General features: G+C 41.6%; 1 protein-coding gene across 2 annotated transcripts in view; it reads right to left on the bottom strand.

The window, feature by feature from the left end:
• LOC117403086 (BTB/POZ domain-containing protein 9) overlaps positions 1 to 21,822 on the bottom strand; it is a 68,396-nt gene that overhangs the window by 15,387 nt on the left and 31,187 nt on the right. For both annotated transcript variants that reach the window (XM_059024534.1, XM_034004996.3), the window contains exons 7-9: positions 13,770 to 13,879; positions 11,784 to 11,973; positions 9,459 to 9,566 (exon numbers count right to left, since the gene is read on the bottom strand). In XM_059024534.1, the coding sequence (XP_058880517.1) occupies positions 9,459 to 9,566; positions 11,784 to 11,973; positions 13,770 to 13,879 (408 nt within the window). The remainder of the gene's footprint in view (positions 1 to 9,458; positions 9,567 to 11,783; positions 11,974 to 13,769; positions 13,880 to 21,822) is intronic.

Consider the following 21,822-nt stretch of genomic DNA (forward strand, 5'->3'; position numbering starts at 1 on the left):
AGGTAGCACTGGATTGGTACAGGTGTTCCTGACCCCTAGGGGTGAAACAAGGGAATGCAATAGGAACTAAAATAACACACATTCACACAGTCTAAATGTCTCCCTTTATTTTACAACCATAATCATTTAGAAAATGTATACTGTAATCTGACACTGAGCAGCTAAACAGCTCCCCTGATAACCGTTACACAGGCATGTCCTTACAAAAATACCAGAAGGTGCAAACAGACAGAGATGGATGGATTTAGTGTAGAATACTGGAAAACATCATCTCTTTTGAGAGGCTTAAACTGCAAAATACATACTCCAGGTGTGACAGCTCTGGTGTACCGCAGCAATGAGAAGACTTGGCAGAAACAAAGTTGGTAGGAAAACAACAACATATTTAATAAGAAAACATTTATAAGCAGTTAACAAAACAGTCTGAAATCAGACAGTGACCTAGAGACACTCTCACTCTGAGTGGAATTCCATGCAGCTTTTTCTGTAATACAGTGGAGGTGCTTGATTCCATGCTCTTTATTATGACACACCTTACTGCCCTGAAACAAGCCTGACTTTACACCAGGTACCTACCTACCTACCGTGCTGCACTGACTGCAGGGCTGCAGGGCTGCCTGTTTCACACCCGGCTCGCTAGAATATAATCCACATGCTGGTGGGATCAGCACTTCTGCACAGCTCCAACGCAATTGTATCTGAGCAAGTCATCTCAAATTGATAAAATGAACTTCCTTCAGCGCAATGATTTTTTAACAAGCTTCAAATGAAGGAGGATAAGCAGTCTCTAGGGGATCAAACACATAGTTAGAGGTGCGGTCACCGATTCCTACGACTGACCAGAGTCGAGCAATTAGGGATTACAGATCGACCACAGACCGCTCCCCTAGCTCCCCCACCCTCTCATCTTTTCAATTTCATTTTATTCCCCTCTTCTAGTACGTCTTATGTCTTTACATTATCTACATGAACACCTTTTAAAACAACAAGGCTTTTCAGAAACGTATATCCCAAAGGACATGAATAACACATTGCAGGCTTCGCTGTCACCATAACCAATTCCTAACTAACACCCACACACAGTTTCAGGAAAACTAGTATATACTGTTTAACCCCTTCAGGTGCACAAGGATTTAAGCGTTTGTTCAAATGTTTTCTTCTTAAAATGGTACGAGAGTGACTCAAGTATCACAAAGATGACCAGATCCACCCTTTCCGTAAGTTTGAAACCCTGTTTTGTGGCACACATATGTCCCTTGTACCTTAAAGGGTTAATTACTAAAACAATAAGGTGTCAGTGCTACAGCATCATCATCATCATTCATTTTATGCAGTGCCCTTCGTGTCACCAATAAAGACATTCACAGTATGCAGACCTTCTCTTTATAATTTTTCTCATGCAAATTCTAATCAAATGTGGGCGACCCCCTGAACAACTAAAGAATTCCATTAGCAAGCGCAATTTCAGCTTGACAAGCAGCTCTCAAGAGGCAGTTTCAAAATGATAAAGAAATAGCCTCTACATATATCTCTGAATATCCCTCAACTGTGTGGAGCAGTGAGTAGTGTACAGTTCATTATACAGTAAGTGATGCAAGATCTAGGGTTGAAGAATCTTTTACTGGATCTCCTTTTAGAATCTACATTGCGTTCATCCAAATCCAACAGCAGAATGAGCAGGTGAGTCGCCACGAACTCAGCTGTTTAAATTTAGGTTTTAAACATATTTTCTCTTCCATCGTATCTGTAATATAAACTGAAGATACACAGCCGTAAACAACACGCTTTCCCCTTTTGGGGGTTCGTTGGTTATTCACAGGACTGTTCACAGATGACACAAGCTGGTTTGTAGCTATCTCAGTGACTTGGGATTAATGTCATACATAAAGATGAAACACTCAATGGTGCTAAATTTACAAACTTTTCAACTAGAAGTCCTTCTCAGTGTCTTAAACGCTGGGAGTGACTTCAGGATGAAACGTTTTGTCATTGAATTTATAACATTTCTTTTAGTATTTCTACACTACAAGTGGGAGTACCACTTACAGGAACAGTACAGACTCAACAAGACCCTCACACATAACCAGGGAGTGAGCATTAGGACTCTTTTGAGGACTCTGGAAAACATTTCTTAATTTTAATTTGATCTTTGTTTTGACAGGTCAGGTAGTTTCCTCTGCATGAGGTGTCAGCGTGCCTTGCTGGTATGTATTGTTAACATCGCTCCATGCCGGAGAGATGAGGTACTAACATGAGTATTGAAGACAGGGAAAGGTCAATGCATTCTGCAACAAACAGTTTTACAGAGAGAGAAGGCAGCTGGGGGGAAGTCTGGTGGTGTAAGAGTGCAGAATGAATGATGGAATGAGTCCAGAGAGCAGGCGAAGCCAGGAAGAGGCATCGGTCAAACTACATCCTGTCTTTATGATTGACAGAATGAGTCGAGTGGCTCTTTAGTTTGCAGGTTTCCAGTAAAAAGGTAAAAAAATCGGTCATTCTTGTTTCTTTAGTGCTTTCTGATTTAACGCTTTCAGTCCTGGCAGAACCTCAAGGTCCCATCTTGTCTTAGCGGCAAGTTCTTAAAGTACTGACTTATATATATATATATATATTGTCCTGTTCTCATGTATACTCAATAAAGGAGTTCCTTTTTGAATTATATAATTTAATTTAGCATTCTTCAGCTCGACAAAAATAATTCAGGACTTAAAAGGTTTAAAGCATGCAGATGAAATTCACACACACACACACACGACACAGAGTGGGACAAAGTGTGTCCTTGAGAACAGGCATTTTATTATAAACATGATAATAGTTGAATTGCAGAGAGCTCTATTAAAATGTGATCACTGTATAAGCACGCAAACAGGCGCGTGTGCTTATGTAATGGGAGTGTGCTGGCACACACGATAAGAGCATAGGCATGTATGCAGGACTATTTTACCAAAGGAAAAGCAAAAAATGAAAATCTATTAGATATTCAATTACAAGTCTTCAATGTGGTCTTTGTCAATGTCACTGTCACAGCTTGTGAGTTGCTTCTGAGTGTTTAAGTCCATGACTCTTGAAGTTCATTTTTGTAATATTTGTCTATATTTTTTTTTTTTTTTTTTTAAATGTTATTTCTTTAAAATGTATTTTCTTTAAAATAACTTAGACTCTCAGAAGCTAGATGCATTGGCTCACATTTGAGTAGAAATCACTACTTCTATGACTAACGTGTTTTCAATGGCGACTTAATTCCTTCATGCGACTTTACGAAGTTGACAGGAAGTACAGAACTGAAGCAACTGCATTACATTTCCAGAAAAAAAGTATTTCTCCATAATGTGTGCATTTTGTTGTATAGAAAAATCTTAGACCAACGAAATTGATAGCAGATAGCAATATATATAAAGTAGGCTTGCTGCTTTTTGATATTAAATCGGTATTGTTAAACGTCAAATTCCCAAAAAATATTTGGGAATTTGACGTTTAGATTTATATAGATAAACGTTGGTAAAACCACTCGCTATTTTTTATTTTCTTACCAAAAATAATAATTTAGAAATCCTCTCTGGTTTGTGTAGTTTTTATACTTACTGTCTGTCCCGTCTCCATTCTGCTCTGAATGGCTAGGGGTCGCTGTCGGTCACCCTGTTCTGACAGATCTCTTTGACTGAAGCAGCGTTAGAATGCTCTCTTTCGTTTAAATGTCTGTCAATCATCAAGACCTGCACCGATAAGGTGTATATATACAGTGACAGTTACATGTTAGATTTAAAATGGTGTGCAAGAGGAAAAGACTAAATGAGTATTGTGTAGAATACCCTGACTTTGAAGTGAAAACTGTAAAGAAACGTGGGACAGGAGATGAAGAAAATATTCTGGTATGTAAACTGATATGTAACTGTGCAAAGCAGAAGTCACCGCAAAGGCAAACAGAATAGTTTAACACATGCAACCACAAGGTCACACAAATATGAAGGATAGCGCTCAGAAATTGTCTTTAAAAAGTACAATGGAAGCTTGCTTTGTGAAAATGCTGGAAAAAACAAGAATCTGGTGCTGGTTTCCCTCATGATTTAATGCATGCTCTGTGTTTTGAAGCAATTCTGCTCAATGCTACTTGTGGAGGGAGGTGCCCTAGAAACATGGTATCTGAGTTCAGTTGTGCTGAAGCAGGGGAGGGGCGGAGCTCAGACTCTGAATACGTGCAAGTTAGTTCTGTTCAACTATCTGTTTTGTTCTGTGCATATTATTATTTATTAGTAAATGTATGCTATAAAAGTCTGTGTAATACACGTTTATATGCTGTGTTTTCTGCGGTTTACTTGAGACCATTTTTTAAAATTCTGTAGGATCTTTATCTATACAAGGTATTGCTCCGCTGTGACCAAAAGTTATTTCAATTAAAATGGTGTTCTATTATAATGTTGGTAACCATGGTTTTGTTGCATGTTGAATAATAAAGGGGTTACACAATAGCATAAGCAGTTTTTAAAGCACAAAGGTTGATTTCACCCATTCTCTGTTTGAACTGAAAAAACAAACCCGGTACATTCTCTCAAAAAATAAACGTTGATATTAATCATCGATTTGGCAAAAAAATTAAACTTGAATAGTAGCAAGAGTTACTGGAATTATTTTGTGGGCACCGTGTAGTTTAAGTTCCTGTAGACGCCTGTGCATAATACCATTAAGTCTTAAAGCAACCTTTCACAAATGTCTTAGCAGGTGTTAAAAGATCAAGGTAAATAGGCTTTATTTGATGAAGTGGAAAATCAGCTGAAAGGTTTGACCTGAGCAGGCCAGTGTTTTCAAAGAGCCTGAAACCTTTGATGGAGTGTGTGGAGGCTTATCATTATAATCAGGATGCAGTTTGTAGATGAGTGGCTCCTAGTGGCTGGTTTTAAAGACACCCTCTCTAAGACAGCGATCCAGAGAACGTTTGATCCCGGTGTGAAAGCAGACGAGAACACAACATATGGTTTTACAGCACTTATTGCTGTGGCTTCTTGTGCCCTACATATTGCTGCATATAAATTATTTTTTAAACACAATCATTACTCAACCAGGACACTCCTTCCCTTTCCATCATCCAAAATGTTTACTGTCTCCTGGGTCGGCAATCCTGTTCTATTACTCCGAATCCTCTCACACATATAAAAGGCAACGTTTTGATTTCAGGGGCTGTCAATAGCTCGCAATTATTGTGAATTTGCCAAACAGGAATGTAACGCCTGTGTTTTTGTGGGAGACAACCAAATTATTCAGTCAGTGTGGCTTAGTTTCTAGCCTGCTGTTAAGGTTCTACAGACAGGAGATATGGAAATATGATGTTCAGAGCATTTCAGGCTCCCATCCCTGCAATGCAATCAGAAGCTTATGGAAAAACAGACATGAAGATCAACAGTGAGCTGTAAAAGGAGTCAGTACCCACAAGGACTACTCAAGTGCTTTCCTTCACCTACAGGCAGCACCTCCCTTATAAAAGTTTACCACAGTAACCCTTTTCCCATGGCTATACTACGCATTTTACCATAGTTTAGCAAGGATTGCTGTGTTTTTCATTATGCTTTACCGTACCTATCTGGGCTTGCTCCGTCCCTATACACTGTGGTTGGGCATTGTTTCGCTTGTGATCTGGCTTGAAGACAGCTCTTACTGAGCCACCAGGTCTCTCATCCAAGTCCTTAGTCCAGGGTCAGCTCTGCTTCACTCCTGAGATCACAGGATAGCAGAACGCAAGCTGGCGGGGACATGCAGTGTTTAAAAGTGTGCACGTTTCCATGCCAATCAAAGCCATGTTTAGCATGTTAAATGAGCATCTCTCAGTCCCTGGTGTGACAGCAGTGGGCAACGCAAGCGGGACAGGGCAGTGATTAAAAGTGCATCACTGCTGTTTAAAATAGCACCGGGAGACACATCGAGACTCTGCCATCTGCCAGCTGAGACACCACGGCGCTGGTGCGGTGATGCAAGAGAACAGTGGAGCTCCGCGCCAGAGCAACAAGACACTGGCACAGGAGGAATGCACAACCCCCTGAACGTGCATTTCTGACATACCCACTCAGAACCAGGTTACAACGTCACTGATCTGCAAACTGGTGTTAGTGTATCAACCGTACAGATGTACTTGCTCTGCCCATAACATACAACATGCAATAAACCCAACTCTTTTTCTTGGAGCAAAGAGATTAATGCTTGTTAAGAGTGGTTCAAAGGGGTCCAGTGTGAAGCGTATTAGAAACAGAAGATTCATGATGCGGAGACACATGCGACAGCTGGTTCCACAGACCCTGATAAAGCGCTACTCTTGAATACCTTGTGTTAAAGTAAGGTAATCCAACACATCTCCACCTGGAGGCGAGGTCTTTTCTGGGGGCCTGCTTGGGTTTAAATCCTTAACCATCAAGGGACAGAAGTGCCAAGGTTAGATATCCACCACGTGATGATACAGGACACTGATTACTGAGGTGAACCAAGCATGGCTGCAGCTAAATTCACAAGGATGCTGCTCTCATAAAAGTAAATTACTGTACACAGACCGCAGTGTCTGCACAAGAACAGCATCAAAATGTGCCGCTCTGGGGCTCCCGAGTGGCGCATCCAGTAAAGGCGCTCCGCGTGGATTGCAGGATGCCTGGAGATCGCAGGTTCGAATCCAGGCTTTGTCATTGCCGACCGTGACCGGGGGATCCTAGGGGGCAGCGCACAATTGGCCGACCGCCGCCCGGATAGGGAGGGCTTAGGTTGGCAGGGCAATCCATGGTTCACCGCACACCAGAGACCCCTGTGGCTGATAGGGCGCCTGTGGGTCTGCAGTGGAGCCATTCAGATCTGTGTTGTCCTCCGGCACTATAGGTCTGGTGGCTAAGCTGTGGATCCGCAGTGCGAAAAATGACAGATTGGCAGGAACATGTTTCGGACGACGCATGTTTCAGCCTCCGTTTCCCGAGTTGCTGGGGGGTTGCAGCGGTGAACCGGGATAAAAATAATAATTGGGCATTCCAAATTGGGGAGAAAACCGGGGTAAAAACCACTGGCCACGACTACATTTAAAGAAAAAGAAAAAATGTGCCGCTCTGCATTCTTAGCAATGACACTTACCCACCTAAGGCATTAGAAAGTTCTGTGCCAGTCCTGGTAGCTGTATAGCTCCCTAGCAACAGTCCCAGTCCCGTAGCCCAATGTGGACGCACCTACTCTACTCCTCTGTGATCCTCTCTTCTACGCTCTCTGCTGCCAGCCCCCCAAGCGCTACAGTAATTGATTATTAGTATTCAAGAGTCATGCCTACATCCTTTGAGCCTGTCATATTTAATTACATTTTAACTATGCTCAGCTTCATTTAAAGCGCCAAACTAATTTAGACAATTATTGCTCACTCTCAAGGCTCCTGCTCCACCAAAACAAAAAAAAGCCCTCTCAGAATCCCAAATTTCCAGAAGAGGACTGATCAACAGACTGTCCTGTAGTGCTGCAGCCTGATGGTGTCTGTCTCTCTGTCTTGTGAGGCAAATTAAACAGAGAGTGGATTCTTTTATTAAAGGTGAGGGGCTCTATCTGCCTATATACAGTAATAAGTACAGCACAGAGACAAACTCCTTGCTTCTGAAACGGTGTGACTGCTTATCCTGGCAGGGAAAGCACAAAAGGGCAGGAAGAGGTAGAGCACAGCTGGGTGCAGCGACAGATGCAATACTGTGACAGCTTCTCCCTCTCCTGGAAGAGCTCATTATTAAACACAGCCTGCCAGCACAGGATACCAGAGAGAACAAAAACAGCTGAAACTAAACTTAGTATCTCTCAAACTAGCTGTACACACAGTTGGGATTTATTTTTAGAAATTCGGTTTGTGCATGTGTCTGTCTTTAGGGATGAATGAACAGCCAGCTGTATATTGTCCCAGATTCTGGTACTTTCAGAATAGCTTGTGCTAAACAATCAGTTTTCAATACAGTATGCATGTAAAAAAGAACATTTCAGTTGCTTTATTATAGTGTTTGTATACTTTCACTGTTCTTCATCCGTTTGAAATAAACTCCCTTTTCCCTGCAACAGCCGACCCTGCTTTAGTACAAAACTCCTGATGCATTAAATGTTATTCTTCACCCACTGTGAAACACACTGCCTCTAACACTCCAGTCATGTAGAGCTGGACTCAAGGCTGCGTTGTCCTATTTCTCAGGTTTCTCTTTCGAGGTAAACCGAACCAAGATAAGCCTGTTGGATCAGCATCTAATGCTAAAGCCAGAGCCGCTCACTCCAGTTAATCAATTAATTAAGGAAATTCGCCTCAAATCAGTGCCCTTGACTGCAGCCATTTTCTCCATAAGCAAGTGCTCACCAGAATCGGCTCTGATTAGCTGCAGACGAGAAATGTCAGCTAGAAAAACACATCTGTCCAGATGGCTTTGCAAGACCATTAACACAACACAATCTGTCCAGTGTAGAGCCAGCCAGTCAGTGCATCCGCCAGTGTCGGTGAAAGAAATTGCGGCTTTCTCTACATGGAACTTGTTAGCTCAAAATGCAAATACCATTCCACTGAGGGCAACCATCCTGGTATAATAAGAGTTAGAATCTGAAGCAGATTGCATTACGATTTGAGATACTTGCACAGAACCGATACGGTTGTTGTTTGCATTTAAATTTGAATTAGTATTTTATGCTTCAACATTGTTTTGACCTTTAACCACACTGGGGGTTGTGTTCTGGTATCTCAGGGCGTCACACAGGTTTGCAATGGGAGGGATTATTAAAGCTCAGCTCTCTACAGTGATATCTGGATTTTTTGAAAACAGGAAGTTAATGACAGGATAGGAACTCATCTCCTCGTGTTCTGCCTCTTGAGGTTTCCGGTCAGGAACTTTCTGTATCAACGTGGCAGCTATACTGCCAGAAATCAAGGTCAAGCTCACCGATGCCTTTAGCACACAGCTTTTAACATGCAGCGAAGGCAAAGGGGTTCATTTTTCTTGTACCGTGTGATAATATTCCAAAGTAGTGTTATTTGGTGACAGCCTACTTCATATTGCTTGTCACTATAGGATTATGTAATACAACAAACTCATTTCAGGAATGACAAAAAATGCGTGGAGCCCATTTTGCACCAGTGTGCGAATATATCTGAAAATAATGGTAGGTCACAGTTCAAAGTGAAGAGTACTGTTAGATTTTACCTGAGCGGTTTCCATAACAGTGAAAATATGAAGCTGGTATCTCAAACAGTTTATGAGATATAAACAGTTGAAGGGAGTGGGCGATTTTCAAAAACATGTACTCTTCCCCACACAGATCGCTTAGATATGCAACTTGTGTGTTTAGTCTCCTACTGAACTTAGGAAGCCAGACACATGGTTCTATTTTAATTCTGTCTTGATTCTGTGGTGCTTACATCTGTTTTATAATCGCCTGGCCGTAATGCCCCGTGTGGAGGGTTTTTTTTGCTGGAAATAACAGAGGGCACTGACCTGCAGCCACCCTTTGTGTGGTTGATGACCTTTGTCCACTGCTGCTGGTTGGTGGAGAACTCAATGTAGTAGCTGTAGCTCCGGTCATCACAGTCCCACAGCAACAACCTGCATATCAAATACAGATCACTTTCATTATAAAATCACACAAACACAGCCCAGCAATGCAACATATCACTTTGATTATAAAATCGCACAAACACAGCCCAGCAATGCAACATATCACTTTTAATATAATCACATCTCTAGTCCAAATGTGCTTTCTCCCCCCACCCTCCCCCTTTCTGCTTTTTAATAAAAAATGATGCAAGTGATTAAGATTAGGGCTTATCTGAGTGACAATTAAGTCTTTCAAATACATTATCTCAACTGCATTATCACGGTGCTCTAATATAGTTTTGCTGGAGAGCTGATTGAGATGCAACCTACAGTTTAATCTATAGTGCTGGAATAGAAAATGTGCTGCTTCTCATTTATCTACTTTTAAATATATATATGCACTTAAAAAACTCTTGATAATTCTAAAACGATAAGATCATATTTTGTCTACTACACTGAAAAAGGCACAAGCAGAAACGTTTGTCTATATAGGTATAGTTTTTACCTTTTTTTATATGTATTTATTTATTTACCAGCTCAGAGGTGAGACTAAAACCACGTGAAATCAATTCACATGTTTTGTCAGTCACAGCGCTAAGCTGTCAGGGGTGTACACAAACACTGCATCTCCACTGTCACAGAGATGAAACAGGACAAACTTAGAGTGAGTTTATCTCAGGTCCCTATGAAACTGAAGAGCAGCAGGGTGTGTAAACGCTCTGGTGTATTTGCTGCGTTTATTCTCCTGCACTTTGATTTCCCTCACAAATGAATCATTAAAAAGCCTGTTCCTCTGAGCACAGGAGAGCTGGGATCTCTCCTGGACAGTCGCCTATAATCCCCTCTCTGAGAACAGCAGAGCTAATTAGGTGCTGGTCCCCTCAAGACAGCCAGGCCTGTCGTCACACACAGCCAGTCATTAAGAGCAGCTACATATTAATGCAGGATTGTCCTCTTGTGTAGTTCATTAACCACTGAAATCTATGGGCCTTTAATAACTTATATGAAGCAAGTAGCTATCATAATACATTTACTGTGAAAAAATGGTTTTGTTTGCCCAAAGAAATATTGTCTTGAACTTTGAAACCTTTCATAAAAGGCTGACTTCATAAAAATGGGATTCTAAAGGATAACGCAAATGCTCTGCTTAAAGGAGGAAATTGCCAAGGCCAAACGGTACTGTCTTCTTTCAGAGCTCTCGTCTCAATGAAAAGCTGTGGTCGTCTCATCTTGTTTGTTTTCTATAAATTACAGATGTCATTGTTGTACAAGAACCTTCCACGCTGCAGCCCAGCACTATACAGTGAGCTACTCAAACCCACTGCATCCACACTGCAGCCCAGCACTCTAACCACTGAGCTACTCAAACCAACTGCCATCCACACTGCAGCCCAGCACTCTAATCACTGAGCTACTCAAACCCACTACGCTCCACACTGCAGCCCAGCGCTTTCTCTAGGCACTGATGAAGTGGAAGCACCTACCTCCCAGCAGTGTTTGGGTGATGGCTCTTTTAAACTGTAATTTAAACTGGATGCACATATATCTGGACTGACGGCAGTCCTGTTGTGGAGTGATTACAGTGGCAGGTCTGTAAAGTTTTAATGGGCACATCGCTCAGCCCCATACAGCAGCTCCTAAAAAGAACGTGTTAAGGGTTCGCTTTAAGTGCCAAGGTGAATGTTTAATGAACAATGGTGAATTAAAAGCATCTCCGAGAACGCTGCTGAATTAATTGCTAATTTAGCCTGGTTGATTGCATGCATTTTTCATGGGCTGGGTTTAAACAGCTCTGTGGAGCTAATTTCCACACGCCGACATGCAGGAAGTACAGTACTACAACACACACACCGTCAGACACACGCAGATACAACAAGAGGCATGCAGACATGCAGTATTGCAAGGGCAAAGGCATACAATAAAACTGTTACACTAATTAAAATACATGTCAAGACGACAGATGTGGATCGGAAAGCCTGTTAGGATAAGAAACAGGAGGGAGAGGTGGGTTGTTGAAGCTACAGTACAGGCCCCTTCACAGCTAACAATCCAGTCCAGGTGAAGGAGAAGAGACGGAGACTGCCATTCTAAATCTACAGTAGCATATTGCTGACACTCCCTGCCAGCACTGTAATCCAATCATGCAGGGCTGTGCCCTCTCTGCTCCTTCTCTCACCTAACTGATCCAATCACGTACGTCTGTCCCCACTCTGCCCCTCCCCTTACCTTATTGATCCAATCATGTAGGGTTGTGCGAGCTGCACCACGATTGCCCCACTGCCCAGCTGGTGGCAGGTGTACCCCGAGTCCCAGTCGTAGTTTTTGGTGTCTCCGTTCAACAGGGCGTTTCGGCTCCGGCTCACCCCCTCAATCACACTGGCACAGGCCGCGATTGTTGCCACATTCTCTGAGGCCACTGAGAGGGAGAGGGAGAGGGAGAGAGGCGTGTCAGCAACACCACAGACGGGCATAATGAAGCAACAAACCAGTGCAGGCACACACACACAAGAGGGGCCTCATAACCCCTTAGCAATGGAAAGAAGCTCCTGATAAAACCGCTTTGGTTAATGTCACAATCCGCTTAATATCAAGAAACTGCTGGGGTTGGTAGGTTAAATAGACTTCAGCATTCAATGTAGTAACAATAAACTTTGGAAACTAAACTATTAACAAACTAACAAAACAGTTAGAATAGGGAGGTAACCAAGCAGTTTCCTCTGTGCTTCTGGGATGTGAATCAGTTAATATCCAACCACACAATAACACATCACCCTTTCCGTGGAGAAACTCACATGAACGCGAGATCTGATTTAAGCACAGGTCTATGATTGTGTTAGAAACAGACTTGTATTCTGTGTTACCATGGTAACAGCACACTTTATTGCAAGGACTATATCCTTGTATAGTTTGTGTTTATACAGAAGTACATACAGAAATATATTTCTTTAATATCCCATATGCCTTCCAACATCATCATGATTTCCTGAAGCTTTTAAAACAGTTCGCAGCCAATTTTCTTCTGCACTGTTGCAAGAAAAATGTTATTAAAAAAACACCAATTGAGACGAAGCAATGACAGCAACTCAAACAGAAAGGCTCATTCCAATAACAGAAGATCTCGAAGAAACAAAGAAAAGAGAGCAGGAAAATGAAAACAGGCCCAGAAGACAGAAAGAAAACACTTGCTGACATAAACCTCATATAGCGCTCAGCGGGAGAATCAAGATACTGGAGAAAAAAAACAGATGTTTGCCTATACTTGAAGAAACATAAGAATATATAAACATACATAATATATGGGTCAAAAGTATTACCATCACAAATATATTATATATATATTATATATATATATATAATACAGGTCAGCATGGGTAGAAAATCCGGAACCGGATACCCGGGTCTTTTTCGGGTAATGATTAAGAAAAATAAGTTCATGATACACATTTAAATACTATATAGTACACATACATTTAGTCCCTTCAGATCACACATACACACACACACACACACATATATATATATATATATATATATATATATAGGTAGTGGACAAAAGAATGGAAACACCTAGGTAAATGAGAGACACCAAGTATACTGAAAGCAAGGGCTTCCACACAGGTGTGGCAAATAACATCCCAGCATGCTTAGGGTCATGTATAAAAATGCTGGACAGGCCTGGTTGCCTATAATTATGGCTAGCATGGCTGCAAGAGGAGACCTCGGTGACTTTGAAACAGGGGTGATTGTCGGGGCACGTTTGGCAAGAGCTGCAGTGACCAAGACAGCTCAACTTGCTGATGTTTCACGAGCAACGGTGTCTAAGGTGATGTCGGCATGGAACTCCGAGGGAAAGACATCATCAGCAAAGGGCAACAGTGGTGGTCCAGTGGTTAAAGAAAAGGGCTTGTAACCAGGAGGTCCCCGGTTCAAATCCCACCTCCGCCACTGACTCACTGTGTGACCCTGAGCAAGTCAATTAACCTCCTTGTGCTCCGTCTTTCGGGTGAGATGTAGTTGTAAGTGACTCTGCAGTTGATGCATAGTTCACACACCCTAGTCTCTGTAAGTCGCTTTGGATAAAGGCGTCTGCTAAATAAACAAATAATAATACTCCAGGACCATGATATCCATGCATTAATTCAAAGTGCAAGGCAAAACAGGCGAGCAACTGCAGATCAATTGAGACCCATTTTATTGTGTCGTGTATCTTACCCAATAGGCCTCTCTCCAGTGTGAAGGGCCGGTTTGTGAACATGCACTCGAACGCCACCAGGTGGAACACCTTATTCACAGTGTTGTGAGTGCCTACGATGCGAATATACCTGAAAAAACACACAACAACAACAAGTTAGACCTCTCCGACACACACTCGCTTTGCAGAATCTATTCATTTATTTAACCAGATGATTTCCCCACTGAGGCCTAGGTCTCATTTTCCAAGGGGGTCCTGGAAAGAGAATGCAATCACAAACAACATAAACACATGCACTGTATGGATTAAACTTCAGTCAGCAAAGTTAAGAATAACCTATTTATTAATGGGGACCGAAGGAGATGCGTTGGCAGGAGGTTCTTTAAAACCAGAGAAAGAAAGAATGTCAAATTCCACCTACAGACTGTGATGGAAATAGTACCATGTATTCCGGAGTTCTTTTCACTTGCCCAGGTCAGTGAATGAGATTTGTATTTTGTAGCTGAGCGAGCATGTAAATGAACACAGATCGTATGTTACTGTAAACTCTCGGTTGTGATCTTCACATAAATACAACGCTTGTTAATTTTTTTTTTTAAACAAAAAAGTGGGCTGCCATCTTTAATAAATATTAATTAATAGTAAAACTAAACATTGCGAAACAAAATACTTCAGACTGCCGTTAAATATCTTTTTTTTTTTATTTCCTGCAAACTAGCTAAAACGAGAAGTTTATCTGTTTTGCAGTCTTTTTTTTCTGATCTTTGTGACGCCCCGCTTCTTGGACACGGTGCCTGCCTGTGTGATTTGACTTTAACTCTCTGTCTTCTTCAATGTTTTGCTTTAATGGAACGAGACCCCGGCTGTCTCGCTCATTCTTGCTACATCTCTCTATATAATAGTAATAATCATGAGAGAGTTCATTATTATGTTTTTGGAGGGCACAGAAGACGTCACCAATGGTTAGTTGTTACAAATTATTCCATTAGCACTCAACTCTTTTCCTCTTTCTTACACTCAGTGTCCCATAAGTCAGGAATCAGAGATACAATTGTTAATATTGGTAATGTCTCTATTTTCTTCAGTTGTGCAATGTCTTGAAGCACAGAGATCTTTTTCATGCGTGGTGCAGATAGTCAACAGGATGAGGCCGCCCGGTTTAACATGATATGATATTGCCTGTGATGCCTGACGGTTTAACATGATATGATATTGCCTGGGATGCCTGACTTACATCAGTATACAAGGTCCATGCCCCTGCAAGTTCTATGTGAGGTCTAAAAACAAAATTAGAAGGGTTGCAGCTTTTTTGAACAGCAAGACACTGTTGATAAACACAAATCACCAGCAGACACTTTTGTTAAAACAGACAATCAGTTGTTTGTAAGCGCATTCATTTTCTCACATCCCGAGAGGCAAGTGACTGCGAGGTATCAATCACCACAATACCAATTCCTATCAGGTTTCACCTTTACAGTCACATCATCGGCAATACAAATAGAAAGCCATTCTATACCCCCATTTACTGCCTGCAATGCTCCAACGGGATAAAAAGAGAGGCCCTCTGGGTATTTAACTGTACAATCCCCTCAGCTGATCAGTGTATTTCATTACTATTCTTTAAACACAAAGCTTTATGTTTTTTACCTATGGTATCACTGTCTAACCCAATAAAGTAGTAGATGTTGCCTCTGACCAGTAAGGGTCGCTGTGCCGTAGTGAGGTAAAACAAACCCACTTGATTTTCTCCTGCCACAGCCTGCGGGTGCTAAGACTAATGCCTTTCTCATTCTGTTTATCTACCCCTTTGTTTCTCTCTCCATCTCCCTTTCCCTGTTTCTTTCTCTGTCTCTCTCTCTCTCCCTTTCCCCTACTCAATCTAAATACAGACTCGAGCAGGGCACATTAGCACATGGGAGAGGTCTGCAATGTCACAAGCCCATAAATAATTGAGTCTTGTTTGATTTGTTACGGAGAGAAAGCTGTGTTTAGAACGGATCTCTCTTTCTCCCTCTCTCGGTGCCAGACTGCTGTATGGGGAATGTTCAGACAATGCTCAATGATTTACTGCCGATTCAAGAGCCCTGTTGCTACAAAAGGGACCAAAGAGTCACATATTACTGACCAGCAGCTGCATTTCTATATAAAACTCAACACGCAACAGTGAAGCTAATCCACTGAGAGTGCATGCCTCTGACTTCCAAACCATGGGTCAGTAATCAAGAGAGACTTGCAGTAGTGATTGTGTTTCCACTACAGTACGGGCAGAGTAACAGCAGGGTTTAAACTGAGATCTGGTTGACTTTTAAAGACATTATTCCCACCATGCTTGGGGCACTGGGAGCATCTGTACACATTTTTCATATTCCAGTGGCCAGCTTGTAGCAAAGTGACATCACACATAACGACGAAGCCACTATTTATTGTGATGTCACACTGCTGCAAGCTGCCTATTGGACTATAAAAAACACGCTCTGGAAGACCCATATGCATAGTATAAATTAGAATTCTAATCTTGCATAACAATAAATATAAGAGTAGATGATGAATACTACTTCTACATCTTTTGTCCAAGATATTGAAATTTATGTGCTGAAATTATGAACAGGTGCCCGCGTCTTATCAAACTGCATGAAATGTCTGTGACCAAACAGCACCCCACCCAGTTGTACAGTAAACTAACCAGCTGCCTGTGATTACTCCACAACATTGAGAAGAGCGCATAAAACTGCACTGCAGCAGACATCTCACGCCATCCCTAAACCCTCAACCCATAGTAAAATAATAGCAAAGTAGAACACAGCATGTTGAAAACCTGGTACAGCATAGAGAGGTATGGTAAAGCATATTTAAAAGCATGGCAAACTATGGTAAATGCATAGCATAACCATGGGGAAAACTGCAAAAGTGGTGTGTAACCTTTTTATAGTGTACTCACAATGTGTCTAATTTAGAGCTCATGCAGGCTGATGAGAGCACTGTAAAATGGCTGCAAACTGCTCTTATTAGCACTTGGTGTCGTGGCGTGAAGATAATTGATACAGGTTTTCACAGTAACTCCAGTCTCTGCATGTGCACAGCCACCATCACTCAAAACCGATGTTGATTATTTACTATTATTTTAATTATTATAAAACTTGCAGAACAACACAGTGTCATTTCAACAACACTCTCCACACATCAGCAGCCTGAGACGACGGGAATGGCGAATTCCTTGGCAATGAATATATGATGTACAGAATACAATAGACTGAGAAAGGGGCTTTCAGCAAATCAGAGCCCCACTTTGATGTGCTGTACGCCCTGACACATCACGAGCAAACACCACTCATGACATCAGCTGAACCAGACTCAGTTTCTACTATGATTGAGAAAGGAAAAAATAAATAAAAGAAAACAAAAGAAAATAAACAAACAATCTGTCATAAAGGAATTCTCTTTAATTCATAAACAAACCTACAAAAATCGAAGGTGAATCCATTTCCAAGCTGATAGACTAAATCAAAAGTTTGTTAGAGGACAAGAGGGTCCGAGTATGCAGTTTCATTCATCACTCCCCAATCCCATCACTGCGATTGCTTTGGCATTTTCATTCATTCATATATTCCCATGTCCTAAATTATCAGTCTTGTTAACTGGTGCAGTGCTCCCAAACACATCCCACTGTCCAGCCTCCCTAATAACCAAGACAAACTGGGAGTCTTGCGGTCCAAAGGTCAATTTCCATGCATGTGTTAATGCAAGTCTCCAGAGCTAACCTTGCTTACTGCGCTACAACTTCTCTCAGCTTGTTAGCTGAACAAGTGTTAAACTACAGTCCAACAATCCTCATCCCCAGAAAGTCTGTACATAAGAGGTGAGTTTAAGTTAAAGGTGCAGTCTCATCACAATCCTGTTTAATTAAACACGGAAACATTTGCTTATGACATGTGTAATTAATTATCTCTGATATATTGTCTATTCAAACTCTGCAGCTTTTAGGTCTGGGCTTTTGGGAGACTGACATCTAACTCCACCTCTCAATGGAGGCGATGCAGTGTGTGCGTGAGAGAGATCACAGTGAGGGGAATGGGAAGCGCAGTTAGGAAAGTGCACTGCAGTTAATTAGTTAATTATATCTGTATCTTACTCTTTAAAAGGTTCAATCTGAATGTATTTGAGAGCTGGAACTACATGCCGTTAGAGAAACTCTGTAAACCTCTTGCACTGCTGTACTTGATTATCTCTGGCTTGTGTAACCAAATGCAAGGAGGGGGTAACAGAATGTGTGATGTAAACAATCCAAGACCCTAACCCTAACCAAGGGTAAGGATCAGGGTTGTGGTTTGAGTTAGTGAAATACTATTATGCCCAACATTACTCTGGAATCACACTCATTCTTACAAAGTGTAGCTACCTGTGCATGCACCTTCTGCACCTTGTTCAGTCCAGTTAGCCATAGAGCCTCATAATCAATGCTTACAGCAGTGAGATGTTAAACCAGACAGTCAATCTTACAGAGGTATGACGTTAAAAATGAGAATTAGTTCCCAATCCATATATCTAGCCTGCCTTGCCTTGTCTTCTTCTCTGCAACCAGGAGCGAGACTGTGTGGCGATCATTATGAGGGTAGATTAAATCAACGACTATAGACCTGCCCGGTCCCTTTCAGAATACTGCAGAGTATAAATACCAACTGACAATTACACCACCTGCCCACAGCACTGGTACACACGCCAACAGTATATACAAATAAAACAGATAAATAAATAAATAAATAAATAAATAAATAAATAAATGCAACAATCACATCTGCGCTAAATAACACGAATGGCTTGCAGCCAAATCTCAGAGTCTGGTACAGAGATAAAGGTCCGCTGGTAAAAAGACACGAAGCAGCACGATACATAGTAAATGTCCTTATCTATGTCAGTGGGTAGTCTACTGTGCACGAGACGTCCCTTATGGTAAAATAGGATGTGCTGGAATGCTCTCTGAAATCTGGAGTTCTAACTGGAGTGGATTCATGATTTAAAACACCAGAATGAAACTGGTCTTATCTTGCATCAAGTCACACTCAATGTTAAGGGTAATATAATGATCAGAATGAACAAATTCTACAGTAATGTAGTTTGGAAAGTCTTACCGGTGTCATTACTGGACATTAATCTGTAATCTCATAAAGCATCCTCAGAGACAGACTGACGCATCTCAATTTACGGTTGTTTCTTCTGACAGATAAAATACGGGAAAGTGTTGATTCATCTCTGTTTTCCACGATTGTGAAACAGCATGTTGTAAAGAAAGTCTGTTCTCCGATGCATTTGTTCTTCTGTCTTTACAGAAAACAGCTCACTCACAATTTTGTATTTTCGCTGTCACCCATTTACATGCTTGCTTGCTCAGCTATCTCATTCACTGACCTACATAGCTACACGTAACTGCTGCAAGCATACACAACCAAACAATTTAAAGATACTCGCAGGTTTGTATTTTCAGTGCATGACATGCTGCACTTTTAAAGGAAATAAAGGAAGGGCCTAACTAAATGTGTTTTTACATCCATTTCCAAGATTTCACAGACTTTACTCAAATTCACGATGTTCACGATTTCCGTGACAAAATCGTAGACTTAATGATAATGTGCAGAATACAACATTCTAGCAAATGAGAGCACCAGACACATCATAAGCACAGCCCCACCATACTTTCTTCTGAAAAATCATACCTGAGGCACCTCAGAATTCATGTCAAAACCGTGACACCACAATCAGTCATGTAGTCACTTAGCAAAATTTTCATTAAATTATAAACTAAACTAAAAACGACGGATCGATTTACATGCTGATGGACTACATCAGAGGCTGTTATTATCAGTTGGGATTTTGTAAGTCCTAAATTGGCAGTAAATCAGTATTTAATAGTTCTAAGACAGCAGCATCTGTGAGCGGGGTTATATCGTAAACACAAAAACGTTAGTCCTGCAACTCCTTTTTAGGTTTTTTTTTGTCTTCATAAAAGCTTTTTTAATGGAAGTTAAGCGCTTCCACCTGGAAAACGAACAGTTGAATTGAGATGCAGCTTTGGCAATGTTGTACCTACTAGCTGGTATTTTACAAAAACACTGGCTCAATGCTGTTAATCAGAACTCTGCAGTAGGACCTATGGAATGTCCTGCTGAACAAACTTTTATACTGAAGCTGCTGCAAGCCTTTCTTCAATGGTGGTCTCTCCTCTAAGCTTGGTTTTTACAGAAATGTCAATTATGAAAACAGCGCAATATTCTGGGAGCCCCCTGGTCTGTGCTGAGTTCTGGCCCCAGGTGTAAACGGATTGCTGTGCTGCGATGCTCAGATTGTGAATTAGTTCCGTCCTTGAGGGAAACGGCTAATGGAGCTGAACAATCGCCGGTCACGGGACACAGCAATTACCAGGTCTGAGATAAACGATGCACGGAGAGAGGTTCTGCACCATCTGCAATATGTCTGATAGGGGCAGCATCGATCCCCGGACAGGCAATTAGAGAGCTGAACAGGACCAGGAGAGCACAAAGCCTGTGTTCCCATCACCAAGACAGGGGCGAGGCTACCTCATACAAGAAACGTAATAAAATCAATGGCAACTGTTTCAACTGGAAGTCTTTCTCATTGTCTTCAAAGAAACATTCACCTTGGCATTTATTGAGTTTCTGCTGTATTTCTAAATTCGGTGGTATTGAGTGTTTTATAGTTATGGGTTATTAGTAATCTTCATCATTGCAGTCTTCATAATCTGCACCCAGTAGCATGGCAAGAAAAAAAGACAAGAACAAGGCCAGCTGTCTGTATCCCACCAATATTCCCTATGATGGAGACCCCAATAACGCAAAAGCAACAAATATCAAAAGCAGTATCACATTGAGTATTGGGTACCACTTGTGAGACACATTGATAAATAAAATAATACTCTAATATCCCTGATATCAGGGATACCAGGATATTGAACAAGTAAGGAGTCAAATGGGAATCAAATTAGAAATGTGTGGGACTGTTTCAGGAGAAGTGGGACCTACCACAGGATCTACCGTCTCTCAGCACCACACTGCGTCTCGTTGGCTTTCTTTGCAGTATCACAGACAGTGAATCGCTGTCTTTATCCTGATTCAAATTCCTGGGTGGATTAGCAGATCCGGCCGGACTCCCACTCCTCGCTAACAAGCTGCACAAAGGAGACCTGAAAGCCCCCATGATGACTAATTGGCTGCAGTGAAGGCAGGCCTGTCTGTTAAAAGCGGCGCTTGTTAAAAGTTGGGGCTTGTCAATACGCAGATCACAGCAACGGATTACCAGTATAGGAATCCAGGACCGCTCATCCTGTCAAATAAAACTCTGGGAAAAAACAATTTCAAAGAGTGTTAAAGTGAGGGGTGCGTGGCTGTGGGAGGACAGCACAGAGACACACACCCACACAATAACAGATAGAGCGAGAGAGACACACACACAATAACAGAGAGCGAGAGAGAGACACACACAGAGACAAACAGACACACAGTACCAGAGACACACACACATACACACACAACTGAGAGAGCAAGAGAGAGACACACACAGTACCAGAGACACACACACACAATAACAGAGAGAGCGAGACACACACACACACACACACACAATACAGAGAGCAAGAGAGACACACACACATACACAATAACAGAGACACACACTAACACAGACACACACACAATAACAGACACATACAATAACAGAGAAAGACACAGAATAACAGAGACACACATACACGATACACAGTGAAAGACACACAATAACAGAGACACACAATAACACAGAGACATACAATAACACAGACACTACATTAAAATAATAGAGAGAGACACAAACACAATAACAGAGAGCGGCAGACACAATTACAGAGAGACACACACACACAATAAGAGACTACATTACAATAATACAGAAAGTCAAAAATACAAACACACACACAGAAACACTACATTACAATAAAGAGAGAGAGCAAGAGAGAGAGATGCTGCATTACAATAATACAGACAGTGAGAGATACATACGTACACACACAGGTCTCCATCACAACACACC

Source organism: Acipenser ruthenus, chromosome 5, assembly GCF_902713425.1.
Source record: "Acipenser ruthenus chromosome 5, fAciRut3.2 maternal haplotype, whole genome shotgun sequence".
NCBI classification, from domain to species: Eukaryota; Metazoa; Chordata; class Actinopteri; order Acipenseriformes; family Acipenseridae; genus Acipenser; species Acipenser ruthenus.